This window comes from Pteropus alecto, unplaced genomic scaffold (genome assembly GCF_000325575.1).
Source record: "Pteropus alecto unplaced genomic scaffold, ASM32557v1 scaffold86, whole genome shotgun sequence".
In the NCBI taxonomy this organism is placed as follows: domain Eukaryota; kingdom Metazoa; phylum Chordata; class Mammalia; order Chiroptera; family Pteropodidae; genus Pteropus; species Pteropus alecto.
Window position 1 is genome coordinate 25,275,434 of NW_006442109.1, and position 19,896 is coordinate 25,295,329.

Genomic DNA, 19,896 nt, shown 5'->3' on the forward strand with positions numbered 1-19,896 from the left:
GCTTGAGAATTATAGCCACCCCAGCTTGACTCCTGGCTCTGCTCTGCCTTCTCCTGCAAATCCTTGCACGAAACTGTACTACTGGTGCCCAACTCACCATTAATTTTATGAAGCTTAAAAAAGATAAAGCATACAAAGCACTCACTAGCACAAGGCCAGGCACATAGTAATAACAATTGTGACTTCACATGCATTGCCTTAACCAGGAATGTTAGGTCATTTCCTCAAAGTGACTTGCTAGAAGGGAGTCAGGGTCCAGGGTCCCACCGCTCATACTTGACTCCACACCTCCTCAGTAAACCCCAGTTATTGCTGTTGTCATCAAGGTCACTGCTGTTATAAGTTCTCATTCCTGTTGCTGCAGCGAAAACCATTAATGGAGGACAAACCACAAATTATCTCCAGGATGGCTGGAGAAGTGGGACTGCAGCAACAATTTTCTATTGCTGCTCTGGGTGAGGGAAAGTTAAACTGAATGACTAAAACCAAGGACTGCAAGTCAGTCTTAGCCCGGATCAGACTAGGCTCCCTCCACACCACCAAGGTTAGGCCTGCCTAGGGGATGCTTCATGTCAGGAATTATGAGCTGAAAAGAACAAAGAAGACACCAGGGGAAACTAGAAGAACACCAAATAAATGGAGGGGGAAGGGTCCCCGGTGGCACTGCTGGGTTGGGCACTAACTTGTAGCAGAAGTTGGCGTTATGCTTATAGAACCGGCAGAGGTTCCCATCATCAGGGGGCGTGGCACAAAAGAAGATGGACGGTGACAGGTTGTATCGGCCGATCTTGCAGAATTCATCCGTTTCTCGGGGAGCACCAGGCTCGATAGCCACACGATCACCTGGAGAGGGAGACACAAATGGGACAGAGTTGCTGTGAGGGGATGTAGGCTCCTGGACAGATACCAGCTGGGGAATCTGGCAGAATGAGCAACCCCCCTTCCTGGGAACCCTAGGTGTCCTAGGCAAGCCCAGCCCATTAGTGCTTCCAAAGGAAACACAGGACACAGCACAGACTCACTCTGGGAGGGAATGATATTGTCTACCTATATTCAATTAACATTTAGCTACATTTACTTTATCACATATCCATCCATCCATCTCTCTTCTATCCATCAATCCATCTTTTCTAATGCATTTCAAAGTAGGTTACAGACATTAGTACACTTCATTTTTAAATACTTCATCCTGCACATCATCAACCAGAGTTCAATACTTGTTTATGATTCTTTTTCAAGGTAAATTTTTGATATCGATGAAATATACAAATCTTAAGTGGGTTCTTGGATTAATTTTGATAAACACATTCACTTGTGTGACATAAACCCCTAACAAGATACAGAACATTACCACTACCTTGGACATTTCATTCTTGTATTCTTTCCTATCATTTCACGCTCCCACCCCAGAAGGATGCTCTAGTGGCATTAGGGCCCTCCTGAGCCTGAAGACTATCTTGGCGGCCTGAGAAGAACCCTAGGAGGTGTGCCCTTAACTAAGTAGAGACATGTTAGGCTATTTTTGATGTCTTTTGTGTTAAAACTACCCACATACGAGTAGAGTCCTGGCATGTCGCTCGTGCTCATTTAAAGTAGTGGTGGTGATGTTGACAGTAGTAGTAGTAATACATAATAGTATTAACTTTTTATTATGTTCATTGTTATTATAATTATCTGAGCTGGTATTATTGTAGAAGAAATTCAAACTGTAAGATAGATGGCCAGATGGTATATAAATTCGGACTTTTTCCATGCCTTGGATTTACTGAGTCTTAAGATTTATGTTTAAATTTTATAAACAAATATTAAGAATTCAATGAGTGGTTATTTCCTTTCTGGATTAGTTGATTAGAACTTTAAGTCTAAAGCTAGCAATTTAACACCTCAGTAAAACTTTTGTATTCTAAAAGTACCTACAAAATCCCTGTGACCACAAAAATGTGTTCCTTTACCTGTATTTTTTCCTTCTACCTCCTCTACCTTCTCTGCTGCCCTATGAATTTTCTCCAAGCTAAGCTTCTACCATTGACAATGAATTCTTCAACTTAGCATTCAAGATCCTCCATATTAGGTGTTCATATTATTGTTTTGTCTTCTAATTATTATATCATAATAATATATTATGATATATATTATAATACATTATTATATATTATATAATAATATATTGTTCCCTAACTGTTGATATTTATATTATGTCCTGATGTCTGGTCTCCCCAACTAGGTCGAATATAATATTACAATACCTCAGTTGTATGGTGCTTTTCAAGGAGTGACTTTTGCAGAGTATGCATTCTTACCTCCACTAACTCCCCAACATAGAACCTCTGCTCCAAGCAGCATAGAGATTTATTAGCAACCCAAATATGTAACTACCATCTCTGTAATTTTATTATTCTGTCCCTCATAACTGGAATATTAGCTCCTGATCTCTTTACTAACTCAAGTACAAAACCTTTCTCATGTCTCCAGATGCTGGGCCGCCCAGTGGTTCTGCGCACTTGCTCGAGAGTCAGAAAGAAGAAAGCAAGGCACCCCAGCTCTGACACTAACTAGTGTGTGACCCTGGGCAATCTCCAGGCTTCACTTTCTTCATCTGTTAACAAGGAAAATAATGCCTATCTTGTAGAGTTGTTTCAAGAATGAAGTATATAATTATATATTAGTGTTTAACATGAAGACTAACAAATAGTAAATCAATAAATGTTTATTTGCCTTCTTTTTCTTCTTATAATTATTATTGTTAAATGTCTAGCTCAAAGACCTATCTCCTCCATGAACCTTCTTAAAAGGTTCTTTCTTTGAACTTTTTGAACCTATTCTTTACTGATTGTACCGTGTGGTCTTGTTCCCTAACTGTGGATATTTATATTATGCCCTGATGTCTGGTCTCCCCAACTAGATCGAAGCATTTAAGGATCACATCATCTCAATTTTCTATATTCCTCAAAGCACCTGGCACAGGCTTGACCCATTGTCGATGCTGACTAAGCACCTGTTATAACTTAAATTTAGAGAACCCCACTCCTTGTTATGATATATATTTAGAGACTTTGTCCCACAGGTAAGAACCAATCAGTGGCTGTTGGAAGCTACATGAACCTTCCACTTTGGGAAAACCCTGCAAAACCTCAGGGGCTTTCTCAATTTTACTAGTGATGAATAGAGGGCCTGACTTAACATTCCTAAATGAGATACATATCTATCTTCAGAGCTGCTGGTCGATCCTTCCCCATGTAACTGTGCTTAGAGACCCTTCTAACTAACACAGGATGACACATCCTGCCAACCTTCTCCTTCCCCCAAATAATCTGATGCCATCTCCAGGCTGTGCAGTAGCCTCAAAAGCTCAGGAAGGTTAAAGCCAACGGCTAGCTATGCCAAGACAGTTTGGATTTAATTCACCACGTTGGGGAACATCATGATCTGCCATAGCTAAGAATTCCTCCCTCCAGGAGAATGAATTAAGCAAATCTAGAATATTGGTTTCCTAGCAATCTAGTAAAATCAAAGACTGTTTCAAAGGCCCTGGTTCTCAGAATGTGGCTACTGTGCCTGGAACGTTTTCCCCACCCCTTTACCTGTGCCTGGAACGTTTTCCCCACCCCTTGCCTGCTGGTATTGACTTCATTGTCCCTTCTTCAGACTAGTCAGGGGTCTGGGGAGAAGACATCGACCACACCCTGTATTCTTCCCTGCTACCCTCAACACAATTGTAATTAAGAAACTATCTGTGCGTTCCAGTTCTGGCTCCCCCTGCAGAATGTAAGATCAATGTGTGTAAGAGCTGAGACTGTCGCATTGACTACTGCGTCCCCAGTGTTTAACAGAGGGCCTGGCCCCAAGAAAGCTTGCACAAACATTGATGTCGAATGAATAAATAGATCCATTAGCCGAAGGGCTTTGCTGACCTGGTTTTAAGTGCTTTACCAACGATCCCACTTTTATGACTGTTCCTGAAGCTTCATGGCCCAGCACCATTGGCTTTTTTACAACAAAATCCCCAATTCGACCATGCTGCCAGTAGTGGACATCTGAGCCGCAGATTCCAACGGAATGCATCTTCAGCAGCACCTCTGATAAGAGAAAGGAGAAGGAGAAAACAAGTGAGGGAGGGAACGACGTCTCTAGCACCCTGAGACACCCTGGTGATTCTCTTCTGGATGAAGGAGAGGGCTTGGTTTCAAAGGCCAGTTAAAAAATTTAGACCATAGAAGAAAACAAGCTATACAGCCACACTGATTAAGTCTTGCAAGGCAAGAAAGCTTCCACAGAGCAATATAACTGCACGTGAGGGTGAATTCTGTGTGTCAGCTTGGCTAGGCTCAGGTGCCCAGTTGTTTGGTCAAATGCTAGATGTTGCTGTGAAGGTTTTTCATATGATTAACATTTAAGTGCCCCCATGTTCACTACAGCATTATTTACAATAGACAAGATATGGAAGCCTGAGTGTCCATGAATGGATAAATGGATAAAGAAAATGTGGTATATGTACAACAGAATATTATTCAGCCATAAAAAAGGAAATCTTGCCATTTGCAACAACATGGATGGACCTTGAGGACATTATGCTAAGTGAAATAAGTCAGATAAAGACAAATGCCATATGACCTCACTAATATGTAGAGTCCAAAAAAAATTAAATAAAAACAACAAAAAGAAAAAAACCAAGCTCACAGGTAGGGAGAACAGATTGGTAGTTGCCTGAGTCTGGGGGTGGTGCTGGATGAAATGGGTTAAGAGGGTCAAAAGGTACAAACTTCCAGTTATAAAACAAATAAATCATGAGGATGTAATGAACAGCATGTAAACTATAGTTAATAAAACTGTATTGTATATTTGACAATCTGCTTAGAGATCTTAAAAGTTCTCATCACAAGAAAAAGTTTTATAATTACGTAAGGTGACAGATATTAACTAGGCTTATTGTGGTGATCATTTCACAATGCAAATTTCAAATCATTATGCTGTGTACTTGAAACATAACATGGCATGTCAACTGTGCCTCAATTAAAAAAGACATTTAAATAATAAGACTTTGAGTAAAGCAGATTACCCTTTATAACATAAAGTCTCATCCAATCTGTCGAAGTCCTTAAAAGACAAGACTTAAGATTTCCTTAAAGAAGGAATTCTCAAGACTGCAACATCGATTTTTATCTGAATTTCCAAACTGCTGGTCAGCCCTATAAATTTCAGGCTCGCCAGTCCCTACAATCCCGTGAGCCAATTCCTTAAAATCTCTCTCCTGCCCTCTCTACATATACATGTATGATAAATCTATGTATAAATAAATCTATAATAAATCTTTCTCTCGGTTCTGTTTCTCCGGAGAACTTGAATACACTGCATAAACAAGATATTAGTAGGAAGAAATATATTAAACCCGTGAGAGAACTTCTCTAGAAGAAAACTTTCCAGACAATGTGATGTGCCACATTGTTGTCTACTCATGTAGGGGAGACTGGCAGAATCCAGGCTTGGCAACACTTTGTGAGCTATCGGGCTGCATTGTCATGCCTGTTGTTTTGTTACAAAGTGCAGCATTAATTTAAACCACCAAAAGATTTCAACCAGCATTTCCCCATTCACAGGTCTGAATATAGTGATATTTGGTGGTATTGTTGTTGTCAGTTTTCCAAGTTTAAAAAATGATCCTAGTGAGGCTCTTTGCTCAAGTAAGTCCTAAAAGATTACTAGCCTAGTCTGACTGAGATGAACACGTTACAAGTATCTCCCTGAGAAAAAGCTCTGCCTTAGAAAGACAAAGAGGCCCAAACCTCTGCTATGCATTCAGGTATCTTACACAAACAATTGCCACAAACCATGGGCGATCTGCCAGGTGTGGTTCCGTAGAACTTTCTCCATCCTTGGTTTTGGTGAACAGAGTAAGAAATGGCAGGATGAGTTCTGAGATCAAAGGCAGGGAAAGTTATTTGAGTTAGAAAAAATATCTCAGGGTTTCCTCTCTTGAATTTACCAATTTGTAATTAGAGGTTAAATTTGACTCGCTAAAACTCTCTTTGAAGTTTACCACTGTTTTCCCTTCTAATTCAAGGACAGCAATAGACAAGAAAATGTGAGCAGAATGCTGCTTCAGAGACAGAAGCAGTATCAAGATCCTTTGAGTCCAAGCTAGCCCTTGTTTGGCCGTCTCTGGGATCCACATCAACTTTTCAGGACACAGTGAGCTGCCTCCTTTACTTCTCCGAATGATATCTTGGTGAAAATGTGTAAGCCCTAAATATACATTACTTGCTAAATACTGACAGGAACATCTCTTATCTGTATTCTTATCACTACAAATAAATAACCCAGCTAACCTTTGAGTTACAAAGCTGTGGAGGCCAAAGGAAAGCTGCCTTCAATCTGATGTTCACACGGAAGTTACAGTTGTGGGGTAAGGTAGGAAAGCATATCCCCAACCCATCAAGGACAGAAAGAAAGGGGATCTGAGCAGCTGGGTATAGGATGAGCTATCTAGACACTCTGCCCCTTGCTCTCAGCCTCATTTCAGGGTCCTGAAGATCAAGAAGTGGGACTCTAGGGATGGGAGGGACTGGAAAACTGTCAACAGAGATCTGCCTTAGCCAATAGGGTGGCATTATCTCTCCAGGTACAGCCAGGAAACGTGCTAGCTCAGACTCAGGCTCGCCCAGTGAGAGACCAGGAGTGCAGCAAAGGTGGCGGGAACCCTGCCCCAGTGTGCTCACCTACTTTCTGCACCTGGTTGATTAGAGCAGTGGGGCAGGGTTCCATGCAGCCCCTCCCATTCCCAGCAGACAGAAGGTCCTGGTCTTCCTGGCATGACGCTTTCTTTTCTAACTAAGAGATTAAGGTCTGCAGACTCACTTCTTTTCAAGGTTTGGGTTAGGGTTAGGACATGATTTGACTACTAAAGAGTGGCTTATAGTAGATAGGGTAACCTGACTCTGTTGCGAGGTCAAAAGAGGAACAATTCTGCCTCTGGTCCATAAATTGAAGACATTTTATGCCGGAAACTTTGGGACAAGCCAGCAGTCTGATATAATAACTATTCTCATTCTATCACTGTTTCTTTTATTGCATGTAGCAGCCAAGTGGAGTCTATCTCATCATGCTGTGCACAGTAGACTAAGTGGAAAGCCTAACAAAAGCAGTTTTTAACGAGGCAAAAGTGATATACTGTAGCAGAAGAAGGGTAAGGGGGCAATGTACATGTGTCTCCAGGAGAAACAAGAGGAAATAAGAAAATGTAAACTGAATAATCCAAGGACCTACCGTTTGGGCCTGGTTCAGGGATAGGATAGTTCTCCTAAAGAGAGCAAAACAGAAAAAAAAAATCATTTAGTATGCATAATAAATTTACCTTATGAACATTTAAAAAAATTTTTAAAGTGGAATTCATTCAAATATTTCTTCTTAGAATTAACACAGGCTCAGGCCATACTGCTGTTACATGGTTGCCTGAGGGGCTATACTGTATAGTGCTGACTCTAATTGCTGTCCTCACCCCACCTAGCAGTGTACTTTGCCCAGGTCTAAGAAAAGAGTAAGCTACGAGCACCCCAAAATAGAAAGGATGTTTGGGCTGCTTCCCTAGATCTGCCTTCCCTATCAGATCTTCCTCTCTCCTGAAAGCACACATTTTTAGATACAGATTTGTTTGCTCTAGCAAACTCAGAAGGAAAGGATGAGGGTGTTTCCATCAGCTGCACGGTTTTTTTTTCCTCCAGACAGGTTGGAGAAAGTGTGTGTAATGCTGCTCTTTGCCTTCTGCAGAGCACAGACCAACACTTGGTTCTCTCTTCCAAAACCTCCCATGTGGAGTTTTAGAAGTAACCTTGGGAACACACAGAACCTGCATTTTGGCCACTGTCACAGGTTCAGAAAGCAATCTGCGCTATTCTGGTGTCCACAGCTGCTATTATTATTATTATTATTACTTATTTACCAAGCTTTTTTTCCTGATGCTAACTGGCTAGGAAATTCCTAGTGACGAGATAAGGAAGGACGGTGAGTGGCCAAATCCAAGTGTTCATTTTATTAATTCTTTAAAGGCAGCCAAGAAGAGGAAGAAGGATGCAAAATGTTCACAGCACCTACTATTTGCCAGACAGTGTGCATGGTACATGGTTGTCACCACAGAGCCCAGTTTGCAGATGTTAAACCTGAGGCTAGAAAGTTCATTGACTTGGCCAAGTTCATACCAACAGAGAGTGGATAAACCAAGGCTAAACCCAGATGTGTCTGCTCCCAAGTTTGCCTCCCTACATCCCACTGCATCCCCAAAGTGGAATATTCCATTTCTCTTTCAGAGGTGATGCAAGAAGCAGCCAATCAGGTGATGAGAATGTCTGAGCTGGGCCTCATGCAGAGCACTCTGGGAGGCACTATTCAAAGATTGCCTCCTTCTGAAAGCCTCCCCAAGGTACTTTTACAGGTAGCAATAAACCACACTGGGGCGATTTTACTAACAAACTAATAACCTTAATGCCAAAGACCATGCCTTCAGTCTCTCTGACACCAAATACAGTACTCTCCTATATGCCCCAAACCCAGTGGGTTTGTACTGGTTAAATAACCACTCCCCATAATAGTGCTTGCATGAAGGTCTGAGGTTCTCACTCATCTCAGATTACCAGATCTTTCTGTTGGAAATAGCTCAATGCTAATTTGAACTTCTGGTCTCCAGAGTGATCATAGGCAACACAGGATAACTGTCACCAAAATCTTCCTCAAAAAATTTGTTGGTCCCACATCTGACATTATACACATCAGGGACTACTGTATAGGTATGCTTCTGTTGTACTGGGTGAAATTTTAAATGTTAGGTTAAAACAGGCCTTTATTTCAAACACAGAACAGCACCCCACCTTCCCCACTAAAGGTCCTAGTAGGCAACTTCCCAGGCACTGAGAGAGAATTCCACAGTATATTCTCCATTGTGTGCCTCCAACTAGGCCAACCCTGAACAACCCCTTTGGTGATGGAGAGAAGGTAAAATTCCAGCAAAAAGCAACTGTTGGGCACACCAAGTAGGCCCTGGGTCACTAGAGATTACTAGTGTACATATTTGCTGGAGTTAACAGAGAGGGGACCAGCTGTGACTTTCCCAGACACTAGAGGGTGCTGTGCCAATAGCCTGGTTTTTCATTAGTAAAAGAACACATTATTATGAAGAAATTAAATACCTCTCCCCACAAACCAACTTTCCTTTTCTATTTTTCTTGCTGACTCCAGTCGCCCTTAAAACTCAGCCTGGCTCCTGACTCCCCTCTGCAAGAGACATGCCACCTGAGCACAAGACCATGTTAAGATCAGCCCTTAAGATTATAAATATTATTCTAAGCACAGCCGTGGAGCTCTCACAATGTTTTAGAAAATTATCACAGCATGGCTCCTAAGAAAAATCTTGTTTTTCATTTGTGGTTCTTTTGTGTGACATTGGCTACAATTCTCTCATTTACTTAATCTTCTTTTCTGTCTCAGGTTTCAGTGGTGATATTTATTTATTATTTCTCATTTATCAAAGTTTATTAGTTCCTCTGAGATCTGGAATGTTTGCTTTTATCCTGATGACCCAATCAGGCATTTTTAAGGTTTCCTGAACAGGATTTCTTATCTGTGAGTGATAATAACAAGAGGATAAAGAGTTGAGCAACTGTTCTTTACTGTAGTTATGTCAATTTCTCAGTATTTTTCAATTCAAGTCAGAAATCCTTCACATATATATTCTCCTTCCTATTCTCATGAGGTTCCCCCCTTCCAATTCTGAACAAATCATGGAAATACTTCAGGAAAAACTGCAGGAACATGGGATGATCTCAGATGTCTCTAGCATCCTAAATGTCATCTTGCCTTTCCCAAACATATTTTCTCAAATTAGCCTAAATAATTATTTCCTAAACATATCCTAATGGTCCCCTTTCCTCTACTTCCACCTGCACATCTGAGTTCATGCCTTCAATACATCTTGCATGGGCCATAGAACTGGTCTCAATATAAGAAATCGAAAGATGCCTTTCCCCTCCTCCAGGCATCCTTAATGGTGCAGTGGTAAAGAACTCAACCCCTGGAACTGTCTGCCCACGTGCTGTGTGATCTTGGGATGATTACATAACCCTCCTGCCCTCAATCTCCTCTTTGTTTAACGAAGATAATCATAAAAGAGAGATCCGGACTCAGTAAATAAGTTAGCTCTTATTACAAAAGAAATAAAATCAAAGTTTTCCAATAATTAGCTCACAGTACGATTGAACCAGCTCTGGGCAATGTTGTCTTTTTCCTTTTGAAAGGGTAAAGTTTTAAAATCGTTTTGGAGAAAAGATGTATTTCCCTTTTTTTCATGTCAATATTAGGAGAACTTGACTGCACCTTTAAAGGCTGGAATGTGGAAGAAGTAGGATTCTAGTAATATTTTATGCTTGATTCTATCAGCTGTGGATAGGAGTGTAAAGCCACATCCTCTGCCTTAGAGTGAGTGACAGCAGGCAGGGCTTGGAGAAAGTGGCCGTCCATGCCTCAGGTCCTCAAATCCCACTTTTGCCTCGGGTCCCTGCCTGCCAGGTCTCCTGTCAATCAGTTGGCTGACTGGCCTGCACTTAAGGACAGCACAGCAGGAGACCTTATTTTTGCTTCCCTCCCTCTTCAACTTTCCCCCTGAGTGCTTGAGGGTGGGAGGAAAATGCAAAGGTTTCCCAGTTAACTCTTTTGTCATAAGACACTTTATTCTTGGTGTTATTCCTGGCAAACACAGAGTAAAAGGGTCAGACACTCTCTCAAAGTCCACTCAGCCAGTCTCCAGCCCAGGATCTCAGGGCTCCAATCCTGCTGCCCTGCAAACCTTCTCAAACCTATTCTGCATTCACTCCCATACCTCCCAGGGGACCATTTCTCCTCTGGCCAATCCATCTCCTTCTTCAAGATCCTACATGAGACAGGAAGTGAGAAAAAGGGAGCCATCTGGGATGACTTGCTAATTCCTGTGGGAACTCAGGGATATTTAGGTTTGAATGTGTTGGGATTGAGGAGTCTGGGGACATTCAGGTGGGGCTGTCCAATAGGCCGTTATATTCCTGGAACTGGTGCTCAGGCATGGGTCAGAAATAGAGACTCATAAACATGAATCATGAACACAGAACAAAGCAAGAAGACTTCTCTGTCCTCAACAGGCTGGGAAGGTAAACCCTGCATCTCCTTTGAGCTTCCCTGGCACCTGGAATTCAATCTGTACAGGATGGTTAAAGGGTTAATTAATTCTCAGCCGTGATAAAAAAAACTTTCAAAAAATTCCTTCTAATTCAAAACGCATAAATATTACCATACATGAACCTATTAGATGGTCTTTTTATTTTAAGCAAAATTATGAAGTCTCTAAAGTTTGCCTGATGCTTTAGTCTGTTAGTAATACTGAATAAGCACTCACTGTGTTCAAGTCTATGAAACTGAACGTTCGCAATTTTTAAATTTAAAAATTATTTAACTGAATATCACTTCGTAAAATCTGAATATATTTTCTCCAGTTACTAATGTTTTTAGTTTAAACTTGGTTTGGGGAAAACCATGAGCTTTAATAGCTACACTAAAAGATTTATCAAGTGGATACCAATACTGTATATGTCAGTATATACTTCTCAATTTCTGTCATGCAATTTTAAAAGAGAAACTTTCCTCACACCCATAATTCTAGTTTTTCCTCTCAGAATAAGGCTACTTTACCATATTTCTTAGTAGTACTAGGACTTATTACAAAAAATGTTAAAATCCATTTCTAATATCGTTTACTGCTCTTTCTGCTTTTAGATGAAAATATTAGCTTTCATCTAAAAGCAGAAAGAGCAGTAAACGATAGTTCTTCTTGGTCTTTTGCAGACAAAGGCACTGCTTTTCCATTAGCGATTGGCAGAAATGGCAGTATTTGCTGGATTTAATTTCCTGTTTATCTGGTTTGGGTTTTATTTTAATGCTGGAACATAAGATAAAGGGAAAGAAGGTATTTTTTTGGACTATTTACTACCACCCAATTTTCTCTTTTTCTGAGTTCTAGATTCCATTTTCAGTCTCCACTGCCTCTGACTGGTACATCTAGCTCAAATATTAAAGACTAAGTACCTGTATTTCTTCACTCAGTAAATGCTTCTCCTTAAAGTCTAGAAGGGCCCTTTAAATTTGATCACATAAAAGCTGCTGGCTCTGTCAGCCGGGTAAAACTACCAGGGATATATAATGCTCAAGACCACTTGGGTTGCAGGTGTTCAAGGCTCTCTCTTTCTACAATCCCCCCACTCCTCACCTAAAACTCTTAATAAAGTATATATGCAAGGAAGGGGACATTTTGAATTGTTGCATTACAGATATAGAATTATATTACTTTAAAAAATATTACAGGTTCAAAGCAATTCTTTGACCTAGGGTATAATACATTGCCTCAAAGGGCAAAAACACAAGAAATATCTTCATGGAACTCTGCTTAATATTTAAACTGGATCCTGACACATTACTTTCTCTGATCTTTATAATTAAACATTAACCCATTATTCCAAAATTACTTTCCCTTGAACTTGTTTTCTCCTCATACAGCTAATCACAAAACAAAAATCAGACTACACCCCCTTCATGGTCTTAGGGACTCTGTTATTCTTGTTCTCCCCATCCAGATGCTTGTGCCTGAACTCTGGTAGAGCTGGCTATAGGGAATAAGGGAGATAAAGTGTACTCAGTATGGTCAATGGACTATTACTGATGCAATACGTAAATAAACTTAACAAGAGCATTTAAAAATGCTTACGGCATTGACATTGCTATATAATCCAAATGCAGCAATACAAATCTATTGGTCTACAGACAATTGGGAATAAAAATACAATAAAAATAAAAATTGGTTTTTCATCTCAGATAGTTTGTGAAGCACTGTATCAAAGTATCCAGTACATGCGTGGAATGTAGTAGGCACTCAACATGTTAATTTCGTTCATTTCCCTTACTATTCATGTGAATCTTAGAATGTTGGGGAAAAAAAGAAAGCCATCTCTCTACCCCAAAAAATCGCTTCTGTGGAGAAAAATTAATTTGACTGTTTTATATCTCAACTTCGTGAACTAGTAGTTCAGGGAAAGAATTCATTTTCCAATTAAAAGCAACTTCTGAATTTCTCAAGATTGACTAAAGAGACATAAAGTAATTAAACTGGTAAAAACAGTTGAATACAAGATTACTGTCTGGGCCCACATTATAATAATATGATTAAGAATTATCCACAGAACACAGGCAAGAATTCTCTATATTTTTGAAGGTCTTGGTCTTGATCCATCTCTTTTAATGCTGAAATGGTTTAAATGTCAGACTCTCACGGGCCATAGCCTCCTGCTTAACACAAGCCATCAGCTGTACCAGGCCTTTTACATGCACCATCCCATGTGAGGAAGGAGTGAAGAAACATTACCATAGCCAAGCTAATAAAATTATTTAAAATAGAATGGGCTGAAACATGAGAAATTTTAGTCTATGGCCATGTTACCCTGAACAAGGTCGATTCTGTCTTATCTTGGAAGCTAAGCAGGGTTGGGCCTGGTTAGTACTTCGACGAGAGACTACCTAGAAAGACCAGGTGCTATAGGCATAAAAAATAAAAAAAGGGATTGTAAGCTGACAAGATCCTTGCAATCTATGAGGTCAATCAAGAGTTGCCTCTCTTAAAAAAATTAAAAAATAATGAAATGTAAGAAATTTTATATTACAATAAATTAAAGAATTAAGCTTTTGAACTTTTCAGTTGTGCATCAATGTTTGGAGATTTTATATATGTATATATACACACACATGCACACATATGTATATCAATCATATATGTGTGTGTGTGTGTGTGTGTGTGTGATACATGCACACATATGTATATATATATATACACACACATGTATATCAATCCTATAGATAACCCTGAAGAACTTAGGAAAGAATGTTCATGAGTCCAGACTACCTGACATCCATTACCCATAAGCTAAGAATGCAAGACTTATCTTCTCAAAATGTACTTTTTACTATAATTCTAAACTTTTTTTCTTTCGATCAGTCTGGGTTACCTAGTAGTGTTCCACAATTTGCAAATCCTAAGACCCTTGAATAAAACCTTGTCATTTAATTCTAACAAAGCCTCTTGATTCATTTAAGCTTGGTTGACATTTATGGTATCAGGAGTGGGATCTAAAGATTTCTCCTACCTTTCACTTCCATTCTAGTGAAGCTGTTGGATTCAAGCAAGGTACCAGCTTAAGCCTTTGTGCTCTGTCACCTCCCTTACAGCTCCAGGATGCCAGTGGTGAGTCCTCTCTACTCCAAATCTCCCTCTTTTGGTTGAGGTTCAAATATTTTATTCTCAGGTCCTCTGGTAACCAGATTAATAAAATTTGTGTTCTTTCTATTCTGTAAAATGGGTGTCAGGTTTCCTTCCTGGCAAATGGGGAATGAGTTTCAAGTGCCCCAGGTCACATTTTCCCTCAGAACCATTGCCCTGGATGCTGGCTGGTCCCTGGCCTCACCTGAAGCAGGATGGCAGCACTGGAAAGGGTAGAAGCCTCACTTCGTGCTTCAGAACCCTTCAGAATCCTGCTTCAGATTTTAGGACTGGGCCTTTCCCCAGACAACAACCTTCACAAGAGTTCCTGAGGCATGAACTATTTTTGACAGTGGACCTTGTCCCTGGTCAGCTCAAATGGCCATAGCCTGCTATGCCCAGGAAATCTTGGGTTTCATTCTGGTTCTACCACAGAAAGAACCAGTGTTCCCCCGTCAAAGCTTCCCCAGGCAGGACTGTTCTTCTCTATTACTCTGATTTACTACTGATTCGGGATATCACTTGTAAAATTCTTAATCTTTTAGCAGGAAATGGGACATCTCTTGCAGAATTCTTAATCCTTTTAGTAAACCTAGTTAAGTTTTCTTTCTTTCTTTAGGAAAAAGGCCTCTCCCTCAAATCCTGATAATTGCCCCAAAACTGATGACTCAGATCCTCTGGCTATTGATAAGGGTCATCAGCCCATTGTTAGCAGAAATGGTGTTAGGCCAGACAGGGCCCTTAGAGTCTGAGAGGGGAGGGAACTTTAGGCTGAAGGTCTTTTTTTTTAACCCTTTAAGTCAATCACTCCCTCCTGCTCAAAGACCCCAAAGACCTTCACCTCACCTGAGCCTCATTATACCATCATTATAATATGATGCATATGCCCAGAAGTTCATTAATATCATTATTATAACAGACTGAATTCTGGGAACGAATATGTGTGGAAAGCAAATGATGAATCACCAAGGCCTGTCAATCTTAGCTGTCAATCAAGGAAGCCCACCCCTCTAAGAAAAGTAACCACCCACAGCAAAGAGGAATTAAAAACCCCAAAGGCTTTGTTACCAGACCTTTTGAGCCATGCTTCTCTTGCTCAGGCCCCCTTCCACATCTGGAAGTGTACTTTCCGCTCTAATAAAGCTTTTCTTTACTGCCGTATTTTGTTGTCTTGCTCAATTCTTTGAGACATCAAGAACCTGGACAATGCCCTGGGAGAGGACGACTAGTAACAGACCTCAACCCCAAACCACTTAGTCTATCTGCCTTAAGGAAGGGGATGGAAGGGCAGAGATATCCCACTGGATGGGGTTCCCTTGGAGGTGCTGGGATACAACTGTGCTTGGGAGGGAATGGCAAGGGCCCAAGAGAGTGTGTGTTGGGTTGCAGGTGTCTGAGGCAACACTGGCCTCCCTGGTCACTCTCCTCAGCCAAGAGCTTTCTGCTTCTTCCCCTGCAGTGGTGAGACTCTCTCTAGGATAATATCCTCCACTTCTTGTCTTCTTACTCTTAGATTTCCTATTTCCTGTTCAGCCTCGGCAAGCTCATCCATCCACAATTTACCACTAGGGCACTACTTTGGGCAGGACAATACTTTGTTGTGCAGGACATTGCTGTGAACTAAATGAAGTCTGCCCCTCAGTCAATGTGACAACCAACCTGCCCTTACACATTCCCAAATGCCCCCTGGGGAGGGGGTGCAGCATTGCCCAATAGAGAAATGACTACTGAATTTACATCTATAGCCCAAATATCATCCCTGCACTCCAGACCCTTAAAACCAACGTAATTTCTGAAAGACACATTGATGTCCTGTCCCAGAAACATCTTAAACTCAAACCTGATCTGTCATTTTAATCTATTCTTTATGTAGTAAATGACCCCACTACTTCCCACTCTCAACAGACCTGAGGTCCTCCTGTATCCTCCCTGAATCCTTCCCAGTTAGGGTAACAACCTCACAGCCACAGACTACATTCGCTAGCCCATACCATTTTCTAGAGCCATTAGAATACTCCCATCCCAACCCCTCTCTAGATCAGAGTGGATTCTAAGGTAAAGCTGATAAGATCAATTTCAAGGTGAGCTTCCCTGCCCTTCAATCTTCAAGGCTTTGTTCTAGATAGCCACCGTTAACAGAGGTAGTTTGGCTGTGCATAGAGCATAAGTTTAGGAGTTAAGGCAAAGCAGAACCCGGGGTTGTAATTCTATTTCTGCTACTAACTAGGTACATGACTTTAAAGTGGGCCTTGAGAAGATGGAGAGGCAGGTCCTGTCCGCCTCTCCAGCTTCACCACCTGGAGAAGCTGGTGAGAACCCTGGAGAGAAGGGCAGGGTGCCCTGGAATGGATTCACCTTGAGAGAGGGGCCCATGCCTTGAAAAGCATCAGTTATGGAGGTGTCCAGTAAACTCTCACTGGCCCTTACTCGGGTATTCTTAAGTGACTAAGAATCTTTGTAGGGTTGCCCAAGGAAAGATTGCCTCTAGGACATAAAGCAGTCCCACAGGGGATATTCACTACATTTGGCTCACCAGGAGATGTGCATGTAAAGACTGGTTTTCCCCTAGAAGTTTGTTCAAACTCTACAGATCTCAAAAGTAACATGAGAAATTGTGCCTCCAGGGCTGGCAAGCCCCAGGACAGTCTCGCATTAATACTAAAGTGGCCTAAATGAGGATCTTTTGATACTAGCAAATTAATCTTTTTGCGTGCACAATTAGAAAAAGCTGGCTACAAAATTAGGCTGAATGAAATGGAGAAACAAAGCTATTACTCTCTCAGAACTTAAAGACTTCTCCTCTAAGCCAAAATGAAACTATATAAAAGGATTTACAAAAAAAAGATAGAATCTAGATAAATGGATGAACCTACGATGTTGTTCAGGTGTCAACCTAATTCTCTGAGGTATTAAAAATGACAGTCCTTATTTTCAAAGAGGGAAGATAATTTGTAACTTGGACAAATGTAAATTGTAAATGCCTCCAAAACAAAATTTGGATCCAACTGTTCTCTGTCTGTATCAGTTTATATATGTATGTTGTAATATCGTTAAAATTAATTTAAAGGCAAAGGCTTGTAAGGATTGGGTATTCTAAAATTCTCAGAATATAGAAACTAACTTGTTTTTTAAGTTCACATGATCTAAGATTAATCCTCAGTAAATAAAAGCTAAAGTTTGTTGCTTTAAGTAAAATAGACTTGTCTTTATTTCATCTGGGTTTTACAAAAATAAGTACATGTTAATAACTGACATATCTATGAAATATATTTCTAGAGGTTAAATTAAAAAAAAAAAATAGTTGAGGCCATGGGAAACTCCAAATGGCCTCTTGGTTCTTCCCTGTTCCCTGGCTTCTCATTTTCCAGTTTTTGCATTCTTTCATGCATCATTAGTGCATTTAAGAGGGACTTAAATTAGATATAAATTACATAAAGGAACTTATGAACTGACACTATTGAAAGACATCTTACACCATTGCCAAGATTTGATAAAGTCAATTCAAGAAAATGCCAACTTTGTAACTGCTTCCTTTCACAGCAGACTTCCAGGACACAAACTTCAGATATTGTTTTTTGGAAAGAATATCAAATAAAAGACATTCTCCAACCTCGTTGGAAGAAACCTTATCAGATGCCTAACCACAAATGGACATCTACCTGACACTCACCTCCACCTACGATGGACATCAAAGACTCCAAGGATGAGAAGCTGTGGACATCAGAGGTAGAGAGCTAAACTAAGACATTGGCAAGGCCTGTATACCTATGTACTGATATTGAACGCAGAATCCATTTTGTTTGAATGTCTTTACCTGTTTGCTAAAGATATTAGTCATAAAAATAGTTACTCATTCTTTAGGTTTTTCTATATATAGTCCAACTGTTTATAACTCCTGAACATGTATAAGATAACTGTTAATACTCTTTTCATGTATTATGTAAATGCTATACAAGATGCCAAATACAGAAAAATGAGACAGAAGGCAAAACTCGGATCATGATAGTCCAAAGGATAAAAATGATCTGGAGTGTTTTTTCGAAATGAAGACCTGACTGTCTTTCATTAACCTGCCCTTCCTTTTTGGAACACTCAGCCTGAACTCGCATCCCATAGTTACTGTATTGCCCCATCCCCAAAGGTCAACAAGATGACATCGATATCGAGACTTCCTAGGAATGAGCCTTCCTAGTACTGTGAGACCACACTATTGGACCAAAAGGTTTGTCATCAATGCATCCTTCAGATTGATTTACGACCAAAAGAAGGAACTGTGAATGAAAAGAGACCTCTATGGAAAGTAACTCACAGGGCGATGTGATTATAAATTTCTAACTGGGCAGGTCCTGGTGAGTAGCACTTCCCAAACATATAATTTCTTTAGCAAAAGGTTATCTTTGCATTAAGCAAGCCCTGTCCATTGTTTCCATGCATCCAGGTTAACACACCCTTGAAATGCCTTTCAGAATCCTCCTTCTAAAGACCACCCTCAAGAGCACATAATCTTGTTAACTATCCTATAATCAGATCCCCACCTTGCTCGTTTCCACCTTCATGTAATCTTCTGTAAGTTTCCTTCTCAATTTCAGATGTATAAAAGAATCCATAAAACTGTTATTCTTGGGAGCATTTTAGATCTTGCTCCCCAGTATATGTCGTCAGTTTGGATCAAATAAACATGAACATTCTCTACAGGTTTGGCTGTTTCGTAAATCGAAGCCTTCCAAAACCAACTCTTGTGACTCTCTCTAGGCCAAAGGCCCCTTCCTGTGAGGACTTTACTCTGTGGCCTCCACTAAAGCTTCATACTGTTTTGTTTATCTGACTCCCTAGAGCAGTTTGGGGTTATAGGCTATCCTCCTCCTCCTCTTTGGGGCCTCAACTGCCAGCTCAGTGCTTGGCACATGGAAGGCACCCTCTTCCATGAAGTAAATGTGTGTGGGGTAAAAGTCTAAGTTTGAAATCACCCTAAGCTGTGTAGAGCTATACCACTTTCACGTTCTCATAATACCATCTGGTGTTGGTACCATTAAAAACTAATAGTGTCACGTTCATTCAGGACCTTGGGTTGAGGTCACAAGATGGAGAGTGATCCAGGACATCACTTGTAAAATCCTTGATCTTTTAACAGGAAAAAAGGGACATCTCTTGCAGAATTCTTAATCTTTTTAGTAAACCTAGTTAAGTTTTCTCCCTCCTTTCTTTAAGAAAAAGGCCCTCTTTCTCGAATCCTGATAATTGCCCCCAAACTGGTGACTCAGATCCCCTGGCTCTTGATAAGTGTCATTGGTCCATTTGTTAGCAGAAATGGTGTTAGGCCAAACAGGGTCCTTAGAATCTGAGAGGAAAGGAGACTTTAGAACAAAGGTCTTTTTTAAGCCCTTTAAGAAATATATTAACCAAGCCTGTTTCCTTTTACTCACTTAATAGGCAAATCAATAATAGAAATTAATAGATATGATTTAAATAACAAGTTTGTATCTTCTTTTCCTTGTCTAGGGACTGAGGTGGCACTTCAGCCGGAAACCCAAGACTCCACCCTCAGGCAGAAAAGGAAAGAGCTCCATGAAACAGCAATGGGCAGG

At 40.5% G+C, this 19,896-nt stretch overlaps 1 protein-coding gene across 1 annotated transcript in view; it reads right to left on the minus strand.

The window, feature by feature from the left end:
* The window catches only part of SORD (sorbitol dehydrogenase), a 33,524-nt gene that overhangs the window by 11,487 nt on the left and 2,141 nt on the right, over window positions 1–19,896 (minus strand). Inside the window, exons 2-4 of the mRNA XM_006920412.3 lie at window positions 7,261–7,294; window positions 3,912–4,076; window positions 684–843 (exon numbers count right to left, since the gene is read on the minus strand). Coding sequence (XP_006920474.1) covers window positions 684–843; window positions 3,912–4,076; window positions 7,261–7,294 — 359 coding nt within the window. The remainder of the gene's footprint in view (window positions 1–683; window positions 844–3,911; window positions 4,077–7,260; window positions 7,295–19,896) is intronic.